A 22099-nucleotide genomic window follows, 5' to 3' on the forward strand; every position below is an offset into this window, starting at 1 on the left:
ATTGCGAACTGATTGGGAGCCTTCCAGCGAGTAACAGAAACAACGACATATGCGACCTCTGGACCTTGTGAGAACAAGGCTCCATCGCGGGGTGGGGCTATAGTCTTTGAGGCACCTAGATAATCGATCCGCACTCGTAATTAGTAGGCATCGGCTTCTAACCCCGTATACTGTCTTTGACATGTCTCCACAGTATTCTTGAACACTCAAATGGGATTGGCAAATTTAAGTGGATTGATGTTCCCGGGTTACTCTATGAGAAACGGCGTCGCAAGGGCTATTGCTTGAGGGATACACAGGTGTGAGAACGTGGCCCTGATTCAGCCCTCTTCGCGTCTTCGACTCATTTCTGGGTCAGCCTTGTTCCAGTTGCCCTTCTAGAACTGCTCATTGGCCTTTGATAGACTCTTGATACACTTGGACTGCCCATTTCGTCATCTCATGCATCGCAGTCGACGGCTGAAAAATAGTCTTTCAATGAACAAGAGGCCTCAATGGCTCACAAATTATGTCATGATATGGGTTGCTACTTGGTAGGCTCCGGTAAACACAGATATAAGCGGTATGGGTATGAGGGTTGTTGGGCCGTGGGACTGCCGTAGGCAGATTACCCCGCCTTGCGTACAATGTCCGAGGATGGCCCAGTTTTCTGGGTTCTGTATGACTGTTGCCCTACGCTGGGAGCAATGTAGCCGCTCCATCACTATCACATAACACGCCTCTGCTATGTTGAAACGGCCGTGGCTGGGACTTCTCCTGTTGATTCAAGCTGCATAGCTGTTCACCTAGTTCATCATCGATTAGTACGTACAGAGATGGCACACTTAGCGTAGAAACGCGTCAAATTTAATCATATGTAGTTGCTAGACTCGGTGTTGCGTGCACGAGAAAAGGTTCCAGTCATCCGGGGTGATCAGGGCGCATAATTGAACACCAGAAACGATGAAACATCCCTGTGATCGGCCTGCTCGTGCAGTTTCCCCTCATCAAACCGTACCACTCCCTTTGAAAGCTATAATGAATGCGCGTATACACTTATTGAAACGAAGCCCAGAAGGCATTGTGCTTGTCAGGCAACAGACTGTGTGCAACACCATGATTTTCAACTGGTTGCACATATGGGCTTTTCTTTCGCATGCTGACTATGCGCAGATTGAGCGGCCATCGAGATGCCTATTCAGTCCTCATTCGAGGGTAGTCTTGCACCCCACAATCAGCAGATCTTTAGTGTATAGCACACTATGCTGAGTAGTCCCTTCAAGACCCTTCGCGTGTCGATACACGACATGATTTAGTCCAGAGAAAACGCCATGCTTTCTGTAAAGGCCATGTTCAGACGACAGCGCAGGAGCAACTACGCCTGATCTGGTGTAGCACATACCGCTTAGTTTACGACAGCCAGCGGCAATGCCGGAGCTGACTTGGTGATGATGGCTTGTGATCAAAATTCCCTGACCGTAATTGGTTTTCCGTTGCGAGATGATGACCATGCTGGTTCGTGCTCTATTTGACCTAGGTACGGTCAGCCAACATGCGTATGGGGAGAGGATATGAGTGTTTCAGGTCGCTATCACGGTTTGCCCGATTGCATACACCTAGATCAACAGCTCATAGCACAATGATAGTGCGGTTGATCGGTTGAGAGTCGTGTGCGCAGTGCTTCTTGGTATTACGAAACGACTTCAACAATGGTCGCTGTGAAATTCGCGTCTACCTACAATTGGATTATTCCCTGAGCGATGCCTGACCGGACCAGGAAGGACTTGTTGTTCTGCCGCACCAGCTGGCGAAGACCCAAGGCAATGATATTGTTGTTGGTGGTAATGGGATTGGTTACTTGACCAATCGCATGTCTTGATGTGTTTGGGCCCTGGTGCATACAGGTGACGAAAAGAACGTAATGGCATTATATCTTTCGACCAAAAGGGCATGCATTGAGGCGCACCGGCCTTTGGGAATATGAAGGTTAGGACGCGTCTTAGCAGCCTTCACTAAGCGCTTGCCAGCAATGCCTTGTGCCTCGTGTTTCGTGAGAGGGCGCAATGAGCGCTGTGTGTCTTCGGGCCAATACCGATAGCGTGGCCACCGTTCATTGGCATCTATGCTGATACCAGGTAGGTAATCGGGGACCCGGAACATAATGGCCACGCATCGGTTGTGGAAGCAGTATCGTCCCGTGCAAGCGTTTGTAGCGCCCACGATGATCGAGTCGTCGTCCAAGCGGACTGTCGGAAATTAGTACTGATACAACATACACGGCGTACATGTGACACCTTGCGCAGGCAAACAGATGACACTCCCTGTTCGTCGGCAGATCTGCTATGTACAAGGCAACACCCTGCATTCTGGTGGGACCAAGGACGTAGGCCTCGAAAATTCCATCCCGCTTCGTAAAATCTGAGCAAATCAGTCTTCGTGTACGTTATCTGGCTTCGGCTTACGATGACTGTCGCAAGGTCTTTTGCGGGGATAGTTGGCTTCAGATTTGAAGCGTGAGGATGTCGCAGACGCGTCAGTATTGACTTCGCGGCTGTGTCGTGGCTAGGGGAACTCTCGACGATGAGCTGAAATAAGCAAGCTGTATTCGCACAGAGGAATGAAGCCACCCGACCAACGCATGGGCTTCAGCCGCATGTATGGTCTCTGCGAGCCTCGCAGGTATTGCCTTCCACGAGATGGAGGACTACACGGTACATGCACGCAGATACGCCGGAACATGTAGTTAATCGGTGTGAGGCAGAGTCGGAAAACACTATGGTCTACGTTGCAAGACTTGCCTTGCCGTATGTGAGGTGCGCTGGCACCTACGGCATTCGATGGATGAACTTTTGATGATAAGCGACAGTGTCTAGGTATTCATTGGATGGATGGTGTATGCATGGGCATGCCGTTCCGGGTTGCTTTCATAATGTGGAACGCTAACCTCGATGGAGCAGACGAGAATGTGGGGCTCATGTGGCCCCCATCATGGTGATGGCGAAAGCAAGCAGCAGAGCCGCAGACGGAACGAGCATAAGTAGGCAACGACCGCCCACCAAACCGAGCAGGAGGTTTCTTACAAGTAGGCGACGTGTTGATACCAAAGTCGACGACGCCCTTTGAGGCAGGTTTAACGGTGGCGTGCAGGAAATCATGTCCGGTGCCCAGGGACGTTTGCCTTCTTTTGCCTTGTTGCCTAGTAGGCGAACCACAGCAGAGCCGCATCTTATATTGTGTTAATGCCCACCCTGGGGGACACTCCCAAGATTCAATCTCAGTCTTCGAGTTGGAGATCTTACGTCAAACAGCTCCTTTCTTCTATTTCTACGTTCTGTTGTACGCGAGGTTGCTGTCCCTGTCGTCCCGGACGTCGCATCTAGCCAAACCGGAGGCCTCGCACTACCTCGTCAACGTACACAGTCCGACCCCTTGAACTTGAGCGCAGAGCATCGAACGCGTATGCGACAGTGTACAAGCTTGCCGGATCTTATTGGAGACTGCGTAGTCCAGGTCATCAGGATACAGTCCACGCTGAGGCTGGGTGTGCGCGCACGAGTGGGTATGTGCGCTCCAAAACTTCATCCAATCAGATCACATCGCTCCCCACGCCAAATACGGAGATCGGAATACGAACGCGAATCCTACACCTGAGACATTCAGCCGCATTATGGACACCGGTGAACTCGTCCAGACCAAATTCGCGCAGGCGCTGAAAACTCAGAGTCCAATCATCAGGGCCCACGCGTGCCCTTACCCCGGTCATGAGGGACGCGTCTTTCCAAGTGCCGACCAGCTGTATGACCACGGCAAGATAGACCATCGCGACGAGTTTGAAGGCTTGTCTCCGCGACAGGCAAGAGAGAAGTTTCGACATCTAAGCCTGAAATTCAAGTGAGTACAGGCCAAGCTTCTGTACAGGCATTTGCTAGATCAGCGTTTAATATGGCTAGCAGATCTGATCACTCGGCAGCCGCAACTGTTGGAGACCGGTCAGCGCCTGATATCGCGGCTCTTACTATAGATTCGGGAAAGGCTTCCAGGCAGAACTCACCGCCCTCTGGAAGGAAACGACCCGCAGAACATGAGTTCACCAGCCCCAGAGGGAAGGGTCCGTCTCACGTGGAAGTGGCTGGTCCCGAGTTCTCTAGGCAAATTCCACAAACTGTTGTTTCGGAAAGGACACGGTCGAGACCACAGGATGCACGCCTTTTTGATCCTAAACAAAACGCCAAGTCTACCTCGTCTCCATACCAGACGACACCCGAGCCCTCCAGCGAGTGGTCAGCCGAAGCTACGAAGAGCAGTCACTTACAATCACCGCAAACTCAGTCCCCTGCTCATACACAGCAACGAACTACTCCTAAGCCCCAACAATCTCAACGCCAACCAGGTCTTATAGAACTTCAACGCTATGATCCCCGATACCCTGGTTTACTATTGCAGCCTGATAGTCGACCCATCTCGCAAGAGCAACTTGCGTCGGAAGTGAAATCTATTTACGCAGGATTAACCATGGTGGAGACCAAGTGTATACATGTGGATCGCGCACAAGCCGCAGCTGCGCAAGATGGTGATACCAAACTTGCGTCGGATCATTGGCAAGCTTTGATCGCTCTTCACCGGACGCTATTACATGAGCATCATGACTTTTTCTTAGCTAGTCAGCATCCCTCTGCATCGCCGGCTCTCCGACGTCTTGCCGCCAAATACTCGATGCCTGCACGCATGTGGAAACATGGTATCCATTCCTTCTTGGAGTTACTTCGGCGGCGTCTTCCTGACAGTATAGATTATATGCTGGCATTCATCTATTTGGCGTATCAGATGATGGCTTTGTTGTACGAAACCGTTCCAGCTTTCGAGGATACATGGATCGAGTGCCTCGGAGACCTTGGCCGATATCGGATGGCGATTGAGGACGAAGATGTCCGGGACCGTGAGACTTGGGCAGGCGTCGCGCGCTCTTGGTACACCAAGGCTGCCGATAAGAATCCTACTGTGGGTCGTCTATATCACCACCTCGCTATCTTGGCACGGCCAAATGCTCTCCAGCAAATGTACTACTACTCTAGGTCTCTGACCTGCGTCAAACCATTCCAGAGCGCGCGAGAGTCAATCTTGACTCTACTGGATCCTATTCTTGGTCGTGCAGGCGCACATCTCACACATGCCTTAGCGATCGACACCAACTTCATCAAAGCACACGGGCTGCAATTCGAGGAGTCTTGTGTGGACACGGCTCAGGGGCAGAAGCATCAGCATACAACTGAGTTCATGGACGCGAAGGCGGACTTCATCGGAAACCTGGACAATCACATTGGTCGTGTGACAGCAAAATGGAAGGAGCAGGGTGTATACATCGCGGTTACCAATATTGCCGGCTGGTTTGAATACGGGAAAAACGACAATCTTCTTCGCCAGATTTTGCTGCTTCCGATCTGGGGGAGAGCAGAAGATCCTCAAAAGGCGACCGAAGACAAGATTCGGAGTGCATCTCCGGCTGACCAACAGAATCCAATGAAGCCTTTAATTGCCTCGAGCAAGCCCGAAGATATTGAGCAGGATATTAAGAAGGCAATGGACAAGTTCAAAGTCCTTCAGACCTTCATCAACGCAAAATCGATCACGAGGGAGACGTTCGCTCTCGTACTCCGCCGCATCGGCGACAAGAACGTGCTTCCTCACGTACACATTATGCTCGCTTTTCTTTCTAGCTTTGCTTCCAGTACATACGTTTCCGATCTCATTGAGGACGCGCCTTGGGCCGAACTCGTTGCTTTCCTTAATACGTTGGTCAAGACGGAGAACCAGATCCAGAGTCATTCACAAAGCCATACGCCCAACATCGATACAATACTGGCTTCCGGTGTATTTCCTGGGGAGGGCGAGAGGGGCGACGAGCTGCCTTTGCCTGAGGATTATCTTGTGCGAGGCTTGATCTGGGCAGACGATTACTTTCCCATCAAGTGGTTTGAGAGAGAGCATGACGAAGAGGAGCGATATTTGGAGTTGGCGAGTACAGTCAAACATCGCATGGAGAGGGTCTTGAGACTGGGCTATGCAATCGCAAAGGCAAGTACATGTTCTGCTACTTCACCTTCTTTTCTCTAACTTTGCCCTAGCATCAAGAGTGGATCACATACGCTAAGGACTCTCATACATTTTCTGTCCGGACCCAATGACGCCGGGCGCCCCAAATCGGTTTTGTGCCTACGCTTGATTCTATGCAATAGACGGTACATGTCTTTTGGTCACCCAGAGTGAGTCTGATGCTTTTTCTACACCACACCATTCCATGCGTAATTGTGAAGGATCGGACGTGCGCAATATATGGGCGCATTATCTTTTCGAGATTGCATGCGTATGTCCAAGTTTTCGGGGAAAGAGAGAATCACAAACCCAGAAAGAGATATTCGGCGCAATAGCTCTTGATTATTGTTATACGCTCATCATCTGGTAAATCATCGCTCGGTGCAGCACTGGTAGGATACAGCCAAAGGAAGTGCCAAAGCTGGGCCATGATCGTTTGCAAGCAACATAAGTGAAACACACAAATTTTATACGTTCTTCTATTATCTTGTTCGTGATTTTGTAAGGGTGACAAGTGCGCCACGCCCCAAGGATTTTCTAACAAAACTCCATGTTTGCCGGGTGACCCTGAGCTCTTTGGCAGATCTGCATCGGTAATGCCTGCCTCTCACTCCGCTCTGGATATAGAACAACTCCATCAGAACGTCGCCTGTAAGGTAGACGTCGTACAGGCCAGGCACACTACCCCACCCAAGGTCGATGTCGTCTCTGGAGCCCGGGTTTCCGGGCTAAAAGTGTACAACTTCGTAGCTAGTAGTATCACCCTTCCGACTAATTTCATACTTCCCGTACTTGTGTTTTTTTTTTAGGCGTAAAGGTGCCCATGACGGAGGTTTTCAGCGTTGTACCAGTGTTTCTAAGGACGGGACATGGCAAGCGAAAACAAGGTCCCTCATTGGTTCTGTACATGTCTCGAGTGAATCGCGGTTATGTGCTCAGGTTGGAGTGATTGCGAGATCTCATAGGTAGGGATGCTGAGACAGTCTTATTTCCGTGCTTTTGAGAGGGTGGCATCACGCCCTGCATTTGCGGCCGGTTGTATGCAGCTTATGCATACGCATGGTATTTGATGGCGCAGTGACGATGGAAAGGTGCAGGTGATGGAAGTTGCGATGCGTTGGGAGGTGTTGAGTCGGAGAGAATCGGGATGTGCTGAGATTGGCGTTGGCGGACGGTAACGGCTTAGCGCCAAAGCGGATCCCCGAGCTGGCGGGAGCTGAGCAACTTTTCGAATCAACACCCTCTGAACCTCACGGCATACCCACGGCATACCCACGCCTCCCCCTCGGCTGCTTCCCCCACACCTCACAATGCTGTCCAGGACAATCAGGCGGAGCATTGCGTCGCCCTTCCGCCGCAATGCCGTGGCCCCAGCGGCGCGACCCGCCTTCAGGTTCGTGACGACGGATGCGGCCTCATCGCACACGGACCCGGCCAATGTGCCATCGGTAAGAGGACACGCAGCCAGCCAGCCGTGTGGCTGTGGAGCAAGCAATGGACCGTTGACTGTGTGCAGGAGGACGACAAGCCGTTCGAGATCCGCCTCTCCGACGAGGCCTTTGAGACGTACGAGCTCGACCCGCCGCCGTACACAATGAACGTCACCAAGAAGGAGCTCAAGAAGATGTACTACGACATGGTCGCCGTACGGTAGGAACACCCGCCATGCCGGGATGCGAACACGATCAGCGTCTAACAGGCAACAGACGCATGGAAATGGCCGCCGACAGGCTCTACAAGGAGAAGAAGATTCGGGGTTTCTGCCATCTGTCCACCGGCCAAGAAGCCGTCGCCGTCGGTATCGAACACGCCATCGAGCGCGCCGACCATCTCATCACCGCCTACCGCTGCCACGGCTTCGCTCTGATGCGCGGCGCATCTGTCAAGTCCATTATCGGTGAACTCCTCGGCAGGAGGGAGGGCATCGCGTACGGAAAGGGTGGCTCTATGCACATGTTTGCCCCCGGATTCTACGGTGGTAACGGTATCGTCGGTGCCCAGGTCCCCGTCGGCGCTGGTATTGCCTTTGCCTGCCAGTACGAGAACAAGAAGAACGTCACCCTGGCTCTGTACGGAGACGGTGCTTCCAACCAGGGCCAGGTCTTTGAGGCATTCAACATGGCCAAGCTCTGGAACTTGCCCGTCATCTTTGGCTGCGAGAGTGCGTACAAACACCACGTGGACATGCGCCGGATTTACTAACACCCCGCAGACAACAAGTACGGTATGGGAACCGCCGCTAACCGCTCATCTGCCCTCACCGACTACTACAAGCGTGGACAGTACATCCCTGGTCTGAAGATCAACGGTATGGATGTCCTCGCCGTCAAGGCCGCTGTCAAGTACGGAAAGGAGTATGCCGCCGCGGGCAAGGGTCCCCTTGTCTACGAGTACGTCACCTACCGTTACGGAGGACACTCCATGTCTGACCCTGGAACCACATACCGAGTAAGTCACACCGCTCTACAACATCATAAAGCATGTACTGACGAACAATCAAAGACTCGTGAGGAGATCCAGCGCATGCGCAGCACCAATGACCCCATTGCCGGCCTCAAGCAGAAGCTCCTCGACTGGGGCGTTACTTCTGAGGAGGAGCTCAAGTCGATTGACAAGCAAGCACGTTCTGAGGTCGACGAGGAGGTTGCTATTGCGGAGAAGATGGCTGTCCCCGAGGCTACTGGCAAGGTACTATACGAGGACATCTACGTCCGTGGTTCGGAGCCTGAGTTCCTGAGGGGACGCATCCCAGAAGAGAACTTCTACTACACTGAACACGACATGGGTGGTGAGAAGAAGCCTGTTGCCAGGACAGCATAAAGCTCTTTGGCTTTTCACGGGGTCATGATTGGAGACACGGTTAGGTGATGAGAGGGATCTGTAATTCTAGGATTTAGAGGCTTCTACATGCGTGTAACAGCTAGGGAGCGCGGTCTTGCATTGAATGACATTTCTTAGAATCCCACTCAGTTTTGCTCTGTGGGGTGCACGTAGAGTGACGTTGACTTCGAGATGTGAGTTTTGAAAAAGGATAGATCATTCGCTTTTGTCCAAAGATGCTACTAGCACCTCCGTGCGCCGGATCCCCGCAGAGAATGCAGTGGTGACGAGAACAATACTTCACGTGCTGAAGATGCAGTTTGCATAATATCTGGCATAGCGGGAGTAATAGTACATCTTCGTTGGCTATATATCTATACATATCAAACTCCAACAACCAAGACACGGTCTATGCTGTGGGAGGGTCAATGTGTTGTGTCTGACCAGCGAAGAACTCCTTTTGTGCCAAGCACCTCTCGCTTGTGCACTTTGGACACCTGAGAATCATCTGTGGGCTGCAAGCCTGCCCGCTCTGCAAATGTGCCTTGGCGATGTTCGCGAGCGCTTCGATGAAGACGGGACTGTCGTTCAAGCTGTCGACACGTTTGACACCCTCGTGGCCTTCCGCATCCTCGCCAATGACCTCCTTGTCGAGTTCGTATAGTGTCTCGATATGGTCGCTGGTGAAGGCAATGGGTACGAGGAGCATGTCTGTGTGGCCCTTCTTCATGTACTCCTTGACAGTGTCGGAGGTTTGTGCTCCGAGCCAAGGTTGAGGGCCGACCTGTGACTGCCACACGAGACGATACCTGTACTTCATCTGGAGGCGTTGCATAACGGCATATACGGTCGCTGCCACTTCAGACGGGTACGGGTCGCCGCGGTTGACAACGGTCATGGGGAGACTGTGTGCGGAGAAGAGAATGACAACGCCGTCTCGTCTCTCGACTGGGTACTCGGCCAGCTTCTTCTCGATGTGTTGGGCAAAGGCTTCAACCAGACCTGGGTGCGCCGGCCAGCGGTCAATCACACTCCACTTGATGGCGCCTTCGGGCTCCACCTCTTGACCAGTCTCTCCGTTTGCACGCTTGCCTTCCAGTCTTGTCCTCCATTTCCAGAGCTCGTTGAGAGAGGAGCCGGTGGTCGAGCAGGAGTATTGCGGGTACTGTGTGAAGGCTACGGCACGGCCGCCCTTTCCTCCTCCAAAGCCGTCTGCTAGCAATTGCTTGTAGGTATCTTCGGTGAGGGGATTTGCGTAGCGGAACGCGACATAGGGCTTGTGGGGAGCAGTTTCAGGTGAGGTCTTGTCGAGGATCTTGCACATCTCCGCGGCTTGATATTCCGACCATTTCCTGATGGGCGATCCGCCACCGATCTCTGCATACTGCTTCTGAATTTTTGGTGTTCGTCTCCGCGCAATGTAGGGGCCAATATAGTTTTGGAGGGGTCCGAGGGGAATCAAGTCCTTGTCGGCCTACACTCCGTAAGCTGAGAATCGATGATGCGCTTGGACCGATTACATACAAACAACATGCTCAGGAAGCCATGCACTTCGTCCGTTGTTGACGGTCCGCCCATGTTCATGAAGACCATGGCAGTCGGCCCCTTTGAGCCGGGCGTCATCTGCGTAGGGGCGACTGTCGCGTTGCCTCTCCTCCATTGTGCACTGTACGACGAGATGATAGATGTGGCGGGTGTGGTGGACGTCGCACGCTTTGCAGCGCGGGAACAGGATACGCGGAGAGCCATTGCGAGGTGTGTGACGAGAAAGAGGGCGTCTTCCCGCAGTGATGTGTCGAGGAGAAGATGCCGAGGCCAGAACAACAGCGTGAATAATGCTCGGAAGAGCAAGTCGGAGAAAGCTCTGGCCAATGGCAGCAGTCTTGTTGGCCGTTGATGACGATCGTGGCTGGCGATCGGACGCTAGGGCCCGCCCCACAGCAGCCTCGCAGACACGTGCCGACGTGTTGGAGCTAGCGCGCGCGTTCCGCTCTGCTGCCTAGGCTACTGTCCCGCGTTGCACCGGCCTGTGCTTGACGGCCTTCAATGCCACCGGTGCCATCGCCCAGCTGAGCTGCAATTCGACAACACAGCAAGTAAACCTCACTCGAGCTGAACGCGACGGGCATCATGGCGGCTCCACAGGACAATCGACCACGTGAAGAAGAAGACGAAGAGGAGGAGATTGACGACTCTGTACGCTCGCGTTCCAGCTTTGGCATTGGCAAGCGTCGCTGACAGCATGTAGAGCTACAAGACTATCAAAGACGCCGTTCTCTTCGCAATCGACGTCAGTCCTTCCATGCTTGAGCCACCGCCCAAGTCGGAAGACAAGAAAGCCGAGCGCGACTCCCCCACGTCTGCTGCGTTGAAATGCGCCTACCAGCTGATGCAGCAGCGCATCATCTCGAACCCAAACGACATGATGGGCATACTGCTTTTCGGTACCGAGAAGACGGACTTGAAGGACGGTGACAACACGTTTCAAAACTGCTACCTCCTTGCAGACCTTGACGTCCCGTCCGCTCAGGACGTCAAGAGGCTCAGGGATATGGTCGAAAACGAAGACGAGGCCGAAGAGATATTGAAGCCTGCCAGGGACGGTGCCAGCATAGCAACGGTACTGTTCTGTGCAAACCAGATCTTCACTACAAAGGCGCCCAACTTCTCGTCAAGACGCCTGTTCGTGGTGACGGACAACGACTATCCGATCAAAGTCAAGGCAGACAAGGACACGGCAGTCACCCGAGCACGTGATTTGTATGACCTCGGCTGCACCATTGACCTGTTCCCCATCTCACAGCCAGATCATACCTTTGACCGATCGCGCTTCTTCGATGATCTTGTATATCCCACATCACCATCCGATCCCGAAGCCCCCGTTACTTTACCGTCGACCACCAAAGTTGCGAAGAGCGGCGAAGGCATTTCGCTCCTCAAGCAGCTCATATCCTCCATCAATTCCAAAGCCACACCCCGTCGCGCTCTGTTCTCGCTGCCCATGGAGCTCGGTCCTGATCTTCGCATCGGGGTGAAAGGATATATTCTCATCAAGCGCCAGGAACATGTCAAGTCGTGCTACGTTTGGGTTGGAGGTGAAAAGCCACAGATAGCGACTTCGTCAACACAACAACTGGCAGGCGATTCGGCGCGGGCCATGGAGAAGACGGAGATGCGCAAGGCGTACAAGTTTGGCGGCGATGCAATCACCTTTACGCCCGAAGAGATTACACAGATAAGACAATGTTTTGGGGAGCCTGTGATCCGAATCATTGGCTTCAAGCCTTTCTCCAGCGTCCCACTATGGGCCAACACGAACAAATCAACATTCATCTACCCTTCCGACGCAGACTACATTGGCTCCACTCGTGTCTTCTCGGCTTTACAGCAAAAGCTACTCAAGTCCCAAAAGATGGGCTTGGTATGGTTCATTCCACGTCGCAACGCTGCACCTACACTTGCCGCTCTTATACCCGGTGAAGAGAGGCTCAATGAGGAAGGCGACCAGTTGACACCACCGGGCCTTTGGCTTGTACCCCTGCCTTTCGCGGACGACATCCGCCAGTTCCCAACGCCACCAGAGCAGCCCCTCAAAACCACGGATGCGCTGACAGACAAGATGCGCCTCATCATTGAGCAATTGCAACTGCCCAAAGGTGTCTACGACCCATCCAAGTATCCCAATCCAGACCTGCAATGGTTCTACCGCATCTTACAAGCGCTAGCCCTGGAAGAAGAACTCCCACTCCAGCCTGATGACAAAACGATTCCTCGCTACAAACAAATCGACAAGCGCTGTGGCGAGTACATTGAAGACTACGGTAGAGAATTTCAAGCAGCATACGAGCAGCAACATAAGTCTGCACTTGCCCACCGCGCTAAACCCACGGCAAAGAAACGCCCTGGCGGCGGCGCAGACCGTGACGACAAGCCAGTGCCCAAAAGGGTAAAAAAAGAGTCAAAAGTCAAAGCCGAAAGTGGAGACGAGGAAGAAGCAATGACTGACCAGCAAATGGCCGACCTGAATAATGGTGGAAAGATTAGCAAGCAAACGGTAGCCGTACTGAAGCAGTGGCTTGGCGCAAGGGGTCAGAGTACTGGGGGTAAGAAGGCTGAGCTTTTGGAGAGGGTGCAGGAATATCTCGACGGCAAGGGTTTATGAGGCCTTCTAATCGAAGGATGTGTGATGATCAAGCGAGGCGTTTCGGTGTCATGCTTCGCTCGCGTTGTCCCGCCAATCGAGTTCAGACTGAATTGCACGGATATGATACAGTAATCTTCACAGACTTGTACCACGGGTATGCAATCTCTGCATGTGTGAAATCTTGTGTTCTTCTCATAATGTCATTGGGGAAATTCTTCATGACGCGTATGTTATGCATAAGAAGAGGGTCGAAAGCGACTCCCAACCTTGCCCATGGCCATGGAGCTTAATAGCCTTCTAGCAATCACGCTGTAGCTCAACCCTCCCCACCACTCGCGTTCTCATCCTCCGAATCCTCCTCGTATTTTTGTTGCGTGGATTTGTCTTCTCGCTTCCTCTTGGTGGCTTCGATACCACCAGAGGTCAGGTAAAGGAACTGTGGGTCCTTGTAATTATCCAGATGTGTGAAGAAGGTGTTGAATCTAGAGCTTGTTAGCGTTCATGTCCGGTGTCGTGGAATCCAGAAAGGAACTCACTGGTTGCCTTCTGCCTCTTCGCGGAAGATACGCTGGTAAATCTCCTTCTCCTTGAAGTCTTCAATCTTGTCGTTGTACTTGTCAAAGTCAATCGTCTCGCGTCCGTGTTGCTTAGCAGACTTTGCGTTGTACGAGTCGAACACCGGCCTCTCGAGTAATAAGCCCAGGCCGGGGGCCTTGGGTATCCGGACAACTTCGTTACCGAAACTCTTGTCCATGATTTCAGGATCGGTACCGCATCGTACTGTCAGGGCGGCCATGCCAACCATTTTGCGGATCTGGTGCATCATGAAGCTCTGGCCGTGTACCTTTAAGCTCAACCATTCTGTATCGTTGATAATGATGGGCTTGGGTGCGACTTTGAAGCTCTTGATGTAGCGCTGGGCGGACTTGTCATTGTACTTCTTGTGCACGGTGTAGTTGTGGTAGCGGTGGGTTCCAAGGTACTTGTCAAGTGCGGCTTGTACACGCGCTTGTCGCTCGGGAGATATGCGATATGCTTTCTTGACGTCCAGGTATGCCTTCTTCAGAGTTTTGATGGCTTCCTCGAGGACCGATTGGTTGACTACGCCTTCAGGGAGGGGACGAGAACCGTCAGTGGAGCTGTCGAGAGTGATGCTGGGTTCAGCTTGTTGTATCGTGTCGATGACCTGCTTGACCTCGTCTGGTGGGTTTCCGCTTGTGTCGAGCCCACCTTCGTCTGGCTTTGCAGTTTGCTCCGCCGCTTCGACGTCCGTAGGCTTCTCTTGCTTGGTCTGATGATCAATCGATGCATCGACTATACGATCTTGTCCAGGCGGTGCATCGATCGCTTCAACGTTGTAAAGCGCTTCTTGTACGAGGGATCGTATCGAATCGTCTAGCGAGTCCAGAATGGGCTTGATGTGCTTCTCTTCCGTCTCAGGCCAGAAGTCGGCTACCTCAGCCTGTCGCTCGCGGTATCCCTCCACATCGTTCTCCGCCTCCGCAAACTCCTCCAATTTTTTCCCTAGGTAGCTCGAAGGATGCGGCGGGAGGAACGAGTGGGTCGGGATCAAGTATTCGTACCACCGTGAGTCGCACGCCTGGTAACAGCTGAAGGAGCCAATGGTTCGCTGGATGCCCCACACCCTGATCTGCTCGGGGAGATGGCTGTTGATCTTGTCCACGATATCTTCCTCTTCGATGATCAACTTCAACGACACAATGTTGCCTGCTGCATGGACACCCTTGTCGGTACGCGCGCAACGAACGAGGGAGGATTTCTTGGGGTCGGATGCGTTTGCCTTGGATATGGCGCCAGCGGCGACAAAAGCGTTGAAGAGGTCTCCTTCAATGGTCTTTTGCTTGTAGTCGATCTGCATGCCCTTGTAGCCGGTACCTGAGTAGCCGATCATAACTGCAACTTTGCGCTTCGGCCTGCGCTCTTCTGCCTCGACTTCCTCTGCAGGGAACGCCGCAGGCAGGGCGGGCCGGTCCTCGCCCTTTTCCTCTTGCTCCTTATACTTGGCTTGTTGTTCGGCATTGCGGTCCCGTCGGTCTAGTTGGGTAGAGCTTGCTTAGTTAGAGACGGGCGCGGAGCAGATGGGCAACGGCTCACTGATGTTCCTTACGCCCCATATTTCTTTTCTTATTCGGACGGCTTCCATGCTGGTGCCGTCCACCACCTCCCCGCGAAGCATTTCTGCGGTCTTTGTCGGCCCATTTGCGCTTCTTGTCGCGTTGGTCGCGGCTCGACGAATCATGGTCGCGGCGGGGTCCTTCGTTGTCCGACATGGCCGCTGAAGACGAGTGAGCAGCTTTGTCCGGAAGAGCAAGCTGCGGGTCATAGGTAAGTTGGTGTGGAAGTTTCAGCGAAGTGATTGGCACTAAATTTGGGTGGACTCGGCACGCACGCCTCACCGCCTGCGTCACCGCTTACTGCCGCATGCGTACCTGGGTAGTTCCATCGCGCGTGCCTGCCTGGACTCTTACAACATTTCACCTTCGCTTCGACTCAACCACCCACTGTCTCGTCAGCCCCCCCGGCGCACGCACATCGCACAAGCTAGAGAACGATGCGCCCTTCCCGATCCACATAAGACCGTTGCAAACCGAGTGTCCCGTCTGCAACTTGGGCTGGCGCATGGGAATAAAGCCGTCCGTCCCCCACGCACCTTTCCGGCCGTCATCCGAGCTGAACCCGATTCCGTGCCTGCACCACCGCAATCATGGGCGCGGCAATGAAGGACCCCGTGGAGAAGAGCGGAGGGGATCCCGTACAAGCCGTGAAGCAGTTGCTCAGGACAGTCGTCCGTATGTTCTACGAGACCGAGCACATCGTCATTATGGACGCGCTCTGCTATCACGGCGCGCTGCCCGTGGCCGACATGACCATTATCCTCGACGCAGGCAAGAACTCGAAACATGTCAGCAAGGTTGCGGGTAAGCTTCGGGAGGCAGGGCTGTGTTCATCCTACACTCAGCATGTCCTGCGCCAGGGTGCAAACAAGGCATCAAGCAGAGAGTTCTTTTACATTGACTGGCGCCGCGCCGTCGACTCTGTCAAGTACAAGATTCACAAGATTGATGAGGGCATCAAGAGGGACGCGAAACCCACTACCGAGAAACCCGAGTTCAAATGCCTGAGATGCAAATCCACATACACGACCATGCAGGCGCTTGATCACCCCGATACGAACCCTGGGCCAGACGACAGCGGCTTCATCTGCGCGAGATGCGGATTCCGATTAGACGAGATCGACCAAGATATTCAAGCGGACGACGTCGACGACACCCCAGCCAAGTTCAATAAGCTGTTTGGCCCGCTGATCGAGATGATGTCGAAGATTCAGGACATGGGCAACCTTCCAGCGTTGGAACCGCCAGACATTATCAGCGAAAGGATCGAGCTTCCTCGAGATAGGAATGTCGACCCTGGTACGCAGGTCGAGGTTATCGAGACGACGGCCTCACGCCCAACCGCCGTCAAAGGCATTGACACAGGCCCAGAGAAGATCAATGTGCAGATAGGCTCGAGCGCAGAGCAAAACGAGAAGCAGCGAGCGGCAGACCGGGCTCGTCAAGAGAAGATATCCATGCAGAACCAGCTTCCCACTTGGCATACAAAATCAACTGTCATCAAAGATGCGGCAGGGAATACGACCACTGTGAAGCAAGAGGCGGACGGGATCGACAATGCCAGTATCAAGACGGAGGCAGGGGATACAATGGGCACCAATCAGAACCTTGATGCAGTCTTCGCCCAGATCGAAGCCGAGCGCCGCAGGAAGGAGCAGGAGGACGACGACGACGACGACGAGGATGACGACGAGGACGAGTTTGAAGATGTCGATGTGGGCACGCCCAGTGCTCTACCGGAAGCGAAGCGTGTCAAGCTGGAATCGTCCGCCGCTCCAACTCCTTCTGCGGCTGCCACACCAGCAGCAGCAACCCCAGCCGCATCCAACGGCGGCGATGAAAGCGAAGAGGATGAATTCGAGGATGTAAACTGATTGATCACATAGCGATGGCGTTTGTTTATCCAGGGTGGTCTCTGAAAGCATTGTCGGATGGCGTGTCTTTTCAATGGCGTTTTCGCATACACTGGGCTATGTTCACCGCTGGAAACATGGAAAGCGTTTATTTAGATTGCATGTACCAAATGAGATGACTTGACACTTTTGCACAAGGAACCGAGCCATCGAAATAGCTCCAAACATGCGACGAGGCGGTGTTGGTTGGTGTGGCCATTGAGTACATACAGCCTTAGAATACCAAGGCAGTGGAACTTGCAAGGGTCGTGTCTTAGGCGAGCTTGCACCATGCCACCTCAGATCCCCGCGTACCTTCACTAAGGCCTCCGCAGACCAGACCCCCCGCGAGCACACCAGCGCCCATCGCTGTCGCTTCAACATCTGCGCCGCTGCCCGATGGACCGAGGATAAAGCGCGAATCGACCATGGCCGCATCAACCAAATCCCTCTCGTCGCTGCTTGCGCAAGCCACCATCGCCGACCACGACGAAGTGCTCACGGCCGCCAATGCAGCGCTGGGCAGGTCCAAGGGTGATTTGGATGCGCAGCACACCAAAGCAGTAGCGCTGCTCCACCTGGACCGCTACGCGGATTCATTGCAAGTGTTTGAGGGTGCACACGAGCTGCAGGAGAAGGCGCGGTTCGAGTACGCATACGCCCTCTACAAGACTGGCAATGCAGCCAGGGCTGCCCAGGTAGCCGCAGCGGCAGGGCCAGACGCCGGCCGGGGGATGAAGCACATGCTTGCCCAGGCCGTATGTACTCGACGGCAGCGGGGCCGCAGACATCGCTGACACAGACACGCCAGGCATACCGCTCAGAGAACTTCGCGCACGCCACCAAGATCTACCGGGACCTCGCCGACCAGAACGTGCAAACCGAAGAGTACGATATCCGCATCAATGCGGGCGCCGTCGATGCACAGCTCGAGTGGACAGGCCAAGGCGAGCTTGCCCAGAAGAAGCAGCCCACACGTGAGGACCTCGACGTCTTCGAGACTGCCTTCAACGCAGCATGCGGCAGCATCTCTCGCAATGAATTTGGCCAGGCCCAAGTGTGTCTGAAGCGCGCCAAGGACCTGTGCAATGCTCTCTCGGACCTCAGCGAGGAAGAGAAGAAGGCCGAGTTGCTGCCAATTACCGTGCAGCAGGTCTATGTGCTCACGCAATTGGGCAAGACGGATGAAGCAGAGGAGCTGGCCACCAAGATCCCCTTCGCTGAGTAAGACGATCATGCCCGGCTCAGAACCAACACTGACAACAGCAGCATCAAGGAGCTCTCAACCCGCTACATCGCCCAGGTCAACACCATCGCCGCCTCGAAGCAGCACTCGAACCCGTACCTTTCACATCGTCTGTTCCACGCATCGCCGCAGCCCCCCGTCACCGACCAGCACTTCTCCTACCAGTCCAACATCCTGCGACAAGACGAATATGTCATGGCCCTGCTATCGCAAAAGGTCGCTGGCGTCGCATCGTCCACCGAGAAAGTCATCTCTGCATCGCCTGCTCCGTCCCTGTCCCCTGCCATCAATATGGCGGCGGTGCTCAACGCAGCAGCCCACGCCAGGAACGCAGACACCGAGAAGACTGCGCTGAGGGAAATAGTACCATTGCTGGAAAAGAGACCGAATGATGTGGGTCTAATACTAACTATAACACACTTATACGTCATCACCAACAACTACGCTGCGGCAACACATCTCCTAGAATCCTTTTTCAAGCGTTTGGAACAGAGTGCCTCGGCGTCCGATCTCGACGTACGGTTCGCACCAGGGCTGATTGCCGCACTCGTCTCCCTTTACGCACAACAAGGCCGGCCCGGCGCGTCAAAGAACGAGCTAGCAAAAGCAGCCGAATACTGGCGGAAGCCTCACAAGTCGAAAACAGAGGCCCCATCAAAGTCTCTCATGGTTGCTGCCGGTACCGCCCTCCTTGATACTCATAATCCAGAGAACGTTAGATCTGCAGGAGAGATCTTCAAGGGCTTGTACAACCAGGACAACGAAGATCGAGCGTCTATTGCTGGTCTCGTAGCCGCATACAGTATCACAGATCCATCGTCAATACCTGCGGATCTTTTGTCTTATTTACCAGAAGCCAACCGACTGGTATCCGACGTGAATGCCGTTGAACTTGAAAATGCAGGCGTCCCACTCGGTAGCCTCACGTCGGTCAATCTTGGAACTGAATCCCGGAAACGTAGCCTTGCACCAGCCAAGGAGGCGCCAGCCAGAGCGAAGAGGTTGCGCAAGTCGAGAATGCCAAAGGACTATGTCGAGGGTAAGAAGATGGACCCCGAAAGATGGCTCCCTATGCGTGATAGGAGCTACTACCGTCCAAAGGGCAAGAAAGGAAAGAAGAGAATGGAAGGCCTTACCCAGGGTGGAGTCGTGGCAGACGACAAGGGAACACCAGCCGCTCAGGAGAAGAAGGGTGGCGCTGAGAAGGGGAAAAACAAGAAGAAGGGCAAGGGTGGCAAGTGGTAGAAAGCAGCCTACGGTGCTTCTCTAGACAAAAAATCACAGACAGATCTGTATCGCAATGCCATCTAAGACGATACACCATATGCGAGTCATGTATCGATACCCCCCCTGCTACATGCGTACTTGCTGCTGGGAACTTGAAGCTACCCCGCTATCCCTTCAATGACCAGAACAGCGCGTCACTAAGCATGCGTTTCTCAATCACTATTCCGATTCAGTAATTCTTCATCTAAAACATGTCGGACGAAAAGCGGAAAGACTACTGTTACACGCAATGGACACGTTACGCGCAAGAGTGGGCGAAAACTGGATACCACCAGAAGCCGAGGTTCACCGTAAACATCTCTACATTAGCTCGAATCGACTCTATGCCAAGTACTAAGTAGAGCTAGCAAGTCCTTACATGCTCTTACGTCTGGGCTTAAGTTGTCCAGGATCAACGTGGAAGATCTAGTAGACCCCACCGCAGCTTCGAGACTGTTTAGCTCCTGTTGTACTTAAAAGGGTGACCGCATCTCGTACTCGCTGTACATGCTCTCTTCAATCATCAACAATTTCGACAGCAAACTACCACATCACCTACCCAATTGCATACAGAACACTATTTCATAACATAAAGAAAGATGCCGGGCCAACAAACTCGCCAGTGGGTTCTTGCCAACCCACCACTCAACGACCCCGTCATTGAGGGCAACGACGCGACCTTTTCGCTCCAAACCATTGACCTCCCAAGCCCAACCGCTGATCAAGTCCTCATCAAAGTACTCTACTTCTCCAATGACCCCGCACAAAGAGGATGGTGAGTTTGACTACACAAAAAAATCCCGTAGAACACGACTGACTTGTGTCTACAGGATCCAGAAAGACATGGACCCTGAGCGCCTCTACGTGGAGCCGGTGAAGCAAGGTGGAGTAATGCGTTCCTTCGCCATTGCCGAGATTGTCGAATCCAGCACCGATAGCCTGCCCAAGGGTCAACTCGTCATGGGCGACTTCGGCTGGACAGAATATGCCGTTATATCCAACAAAGCCGTTCGCCCCATACAAGCCGACGAGAGCGCCGGCATCCGCCCCACGCACTTCATTGGTGCACTCGGCGGAACAGGCCTGACCGCGTACTACGGCCTCATTGACATCGCGCGCGCCTCTTCCTCCGACACGGTCGTCGTTTCCGGAGCTGCGGGAGCTACCGGCTCCATGGTTGTGCAACTCGCCAAGCACGTTCTTGGATGTAAACGCGTCATCGGCATTGCCGGTGGTGAGAAGAAGTGCCGCTGGGTCGAGAGTCTGGGCGCAGATGTTTGCGTCGACTACAAAGCCGCGTCTTTCGAGGCTGACCTTAAGAAAGCCACGGAGGGTTACGTAGAAGTCTACTTTGACAATGTTGGCGGCGACATCTTGTCGCTCATGCTGGGTCGTATGAAGCGCCACGGACGCATCGCTGCGTGCGGCGCCGTCGCAACGTACAACTCCATGGGCGACAGCGGCGTCAAGAACTGGTTCGAGATTATCAGCAATCGCATTGAGGTCAGAGGCTTCATTGTTATCGATGCTATTGAATCGGGCAAGGCTGGTCAGTATATCCAGGAGTTGATCAAGGGAGTCAAGGAGGGCAAGCTCAAGGTTGGACCCGAAACGGAGACAGTGGTTAAGACTAAGTTTGAGGATGTGCCCAAAACTTGGATGATGCTTTTCCAGGGTGGCAACACGGGCAAGTTGGTTACGGAGGTACAGGCCTAGGTTAGCATACGACCAACTGCATAGATGTTGAGTCAATGTTACAAATGGAAAGTACTCAAACCGTGCATCGCACAGGAACAGGTGTGACATTTGCATATCCGGAGATGTATATCTACAGCACATGTCATTTCGTGTAAACCATAGGCCAATTCAGTCTTCGCAGTCGCTTTGTCCAACTGAATCACTCTTTGCCGTTGTGCTCCCTTGACTTGCATGCTTGAACTTGATGGCAAACGGCTTCTATATGACTGTAGCTTGCATTATATATGCCGTTGACCCTTAGGTAGACTATCTTCCAAAAGGTAACAAGTCATTGCTATCTTTGGGGATAGACGCTTTAACGGGTGCTGACTGTTGTACATGGGTTTCTGCGCATCACGATAAGCAAATGTAGACAAAATATCCTCTGAGTGAGACGGCGGAGAATATTGAAGGCAGCTTCTACAATCAGGTATGAGTCGCCGTATGAGTGTAAGATGTCTTCACTGCGTCGCGTGATATGAAGGAACACGAAAGTCATAGTTGATCACCTCTGAGTGACTACAGGTAGTTTGCCCACCCCTAATCTGCAAACTATGATGAGAACATGACGATACTTGTGAGTTGGCCCATTTGAGGTACTCGCCAATGGAGAAGTGGTGGCACCACCCAAGCTTCCGTCGAAACGATCCACGCTGTAGACTTAGTGTAACATGCGCATGTTAAAGTAGCTACACCTTGCAAACGGAGTCATTAAGGAGAGTTCTGTCAAGTGTAACAGGAAGAAAACTGCGATGCCGTTATTTATTTCGTCATAGTCTACACGGAACCC

General features: G+C 53.3%; 8 protein-coding genes across 8 annotated transcripts; 6 read left to right on the forward strand and 2 right to left on the reverse strand.

Moving 5' to 3' along the window:
* Positions 1 to 4060: 4060 nt before the first annotated feature.
* Positions 4061 to 6090, forward strand: J4E92_002402 (uncharacterized protein; the record flags this gene model as incomplete). Its single annotated transcript, XM_051493806.1, is given in 3 exon segments — positions 4061 to 4064; positions 4080 to 4087; positions 4858 to 6090. The coding sequence occupies 3 exon segments, from the start codon at positions 4061 to 4063 to the stop codon at positions 6088 to 6090; spliced, it is 1245 nt and encodes a 414-aa protein (XP_051355485.1).
* Positions 6091 to 7379: 1289 nt separating this feature from the next.
* On the forward strand, positions 7380 to 8889 carry PDA1 (alpha subunit of pyruvate dehydrogenase; the record flags this gene model as incomplete). The annotated part of the gene is made up of 5 exons (XM_051493807.1): positions 7380 to 7517; positions 7586 to 7719; positions 7776 to 8230; positions 8282 to 8517; positions 8572 to 8889. The coding sequence occupies 5 exons, from the start codon at positions 7380 to 7382 to the stop codon at positions 8887 to 8889; spliced, it is 1281 nt and encodes a 426-aa protein (XP_051355486.1).
* A 409-nt stretch (positions 8890 to 9298) lies between these two features.
* On the reverse strand, positions 9299 to 10638 carry J4E92_002404 (uncharacterized protein; the record flags this gene model as incomplete). The annotated part of the gene is made up of 2 exons (XM_051493808.1): positions 9299 to 10363; positions 10414 to 10638. The coding sequence occupies 2 exons, from the start codon at positions 10636 to 10638 to the stop codon at positions 9299 to 9301; spliced, it is 1290 nt and encodes a 429-aa protein (XP_051355487.1).
* Positions 10639 to 11019: 381 nt separating this feature from the next.
* KU70 (ATP-dependent DNA helicase II subunit 1) lies at positions 11020 to 13051 on the forward strand (the record flags this gene model as incomplete). Its single annotated transcript, XM_051493809.1, has 2 exons — positions 11020 to 11085; positions 11138 to 13051. The coding sequence occupies 2 exons, from the start codon at positions 11020 to 11022 to the stop codon at positions 13049 to 13051; spliced, it is 1980 nt and encodes a 659-aa protein (XP_051355488.1).
* Positions 13052 to 13349: 298 nt separating this feature from the next.
* J4E92_002406 (uncharacterized protein) lies at positions 13350 to 15324 on the reverse strand (the record flags this gene model as incomplete). The annotated part of the gene is made up of 3 exons (XM_051493810.1): positions 13350 to 13515; positions 13570 to 15102; positions 15149 to 15324. The coding sequence occupies 3 exons, from the start codon at positions 15322 to 15324 to the stop codon at positions 13350 to 13352; spliced, it is 1875 nt and encodes a 624-aa protein (XP_051355489.1).
* Positions 15325 to 15758: 434 nt separating this feature from the next.
* J4E92_002407 (uncharacterized protein) lies at positions 15759 to 17042 on the forward strand (the record flags this gene model as incomplete). The annotated part of the gene is made up of 1 exon (XM_051493811.1): positions 15759 to 17042. The coding sequence occupies one exon, from the start codon at positions 15759 to 15761 to the stop codon at positions 17040 to 17042; it is 1284 nt and encodes a 427-aa protein (XP_051355490.1).
* A 446-nt stretch (positions 17043 to 17488) lies between these two features.
* On the forward strand, positions 17489 to 19551 carry J4E92_002408 (uncharacterized protein; the record flags this gene model as incomplete). Its single annotated transcript, XM_051493812.1, has 3 exons — positions 17489 to 17818; positions 17872 to 18284; positions 18330 to 19551. The coding sequence occupies 3 exons, from the start codon at positions 17489 to 17491 to the stop codon at positions 19549 to 19551; spliced, it is 1965 nt and encodes a 654-aa protein (XP_051355491.1).
* Positions 19552 to 20171: 620 nt separating this feature from the next.
* Positions 20172 to 21288, forward strand: J4E92_002409 (uncharacterized protein; the record flags this gene model as incomplete). Its single annotated transcript, XM_051493813.1, has 2 exons — positions 20172 to 20347; positions 20403 to 21288. The coding sequence occupies 2 exons, from the start codon at positions 20172 to 20174 to the stop codon at positions 21286 to 21288; spliced, it is 1062 nt and encodes a 353-aa protein (XP_051355492.1).
* Between the last annotated feature and the right edge of the window lie 811 nt (positions 21289 to 22099).

This window comes from Alternaria infectoria, assembly GCF_024043175.1.
Source record: "Alternaria infectoria strain BMP 0036 chromosome Unknown scaffold_3, whole genome shotgun sequence".
NCBI lineage: Eukaryota > Fungi > Ascomycota > Dothideomycetes > Pleosporales > Pleosporaceae > Alternaria > Alternaria infectoria.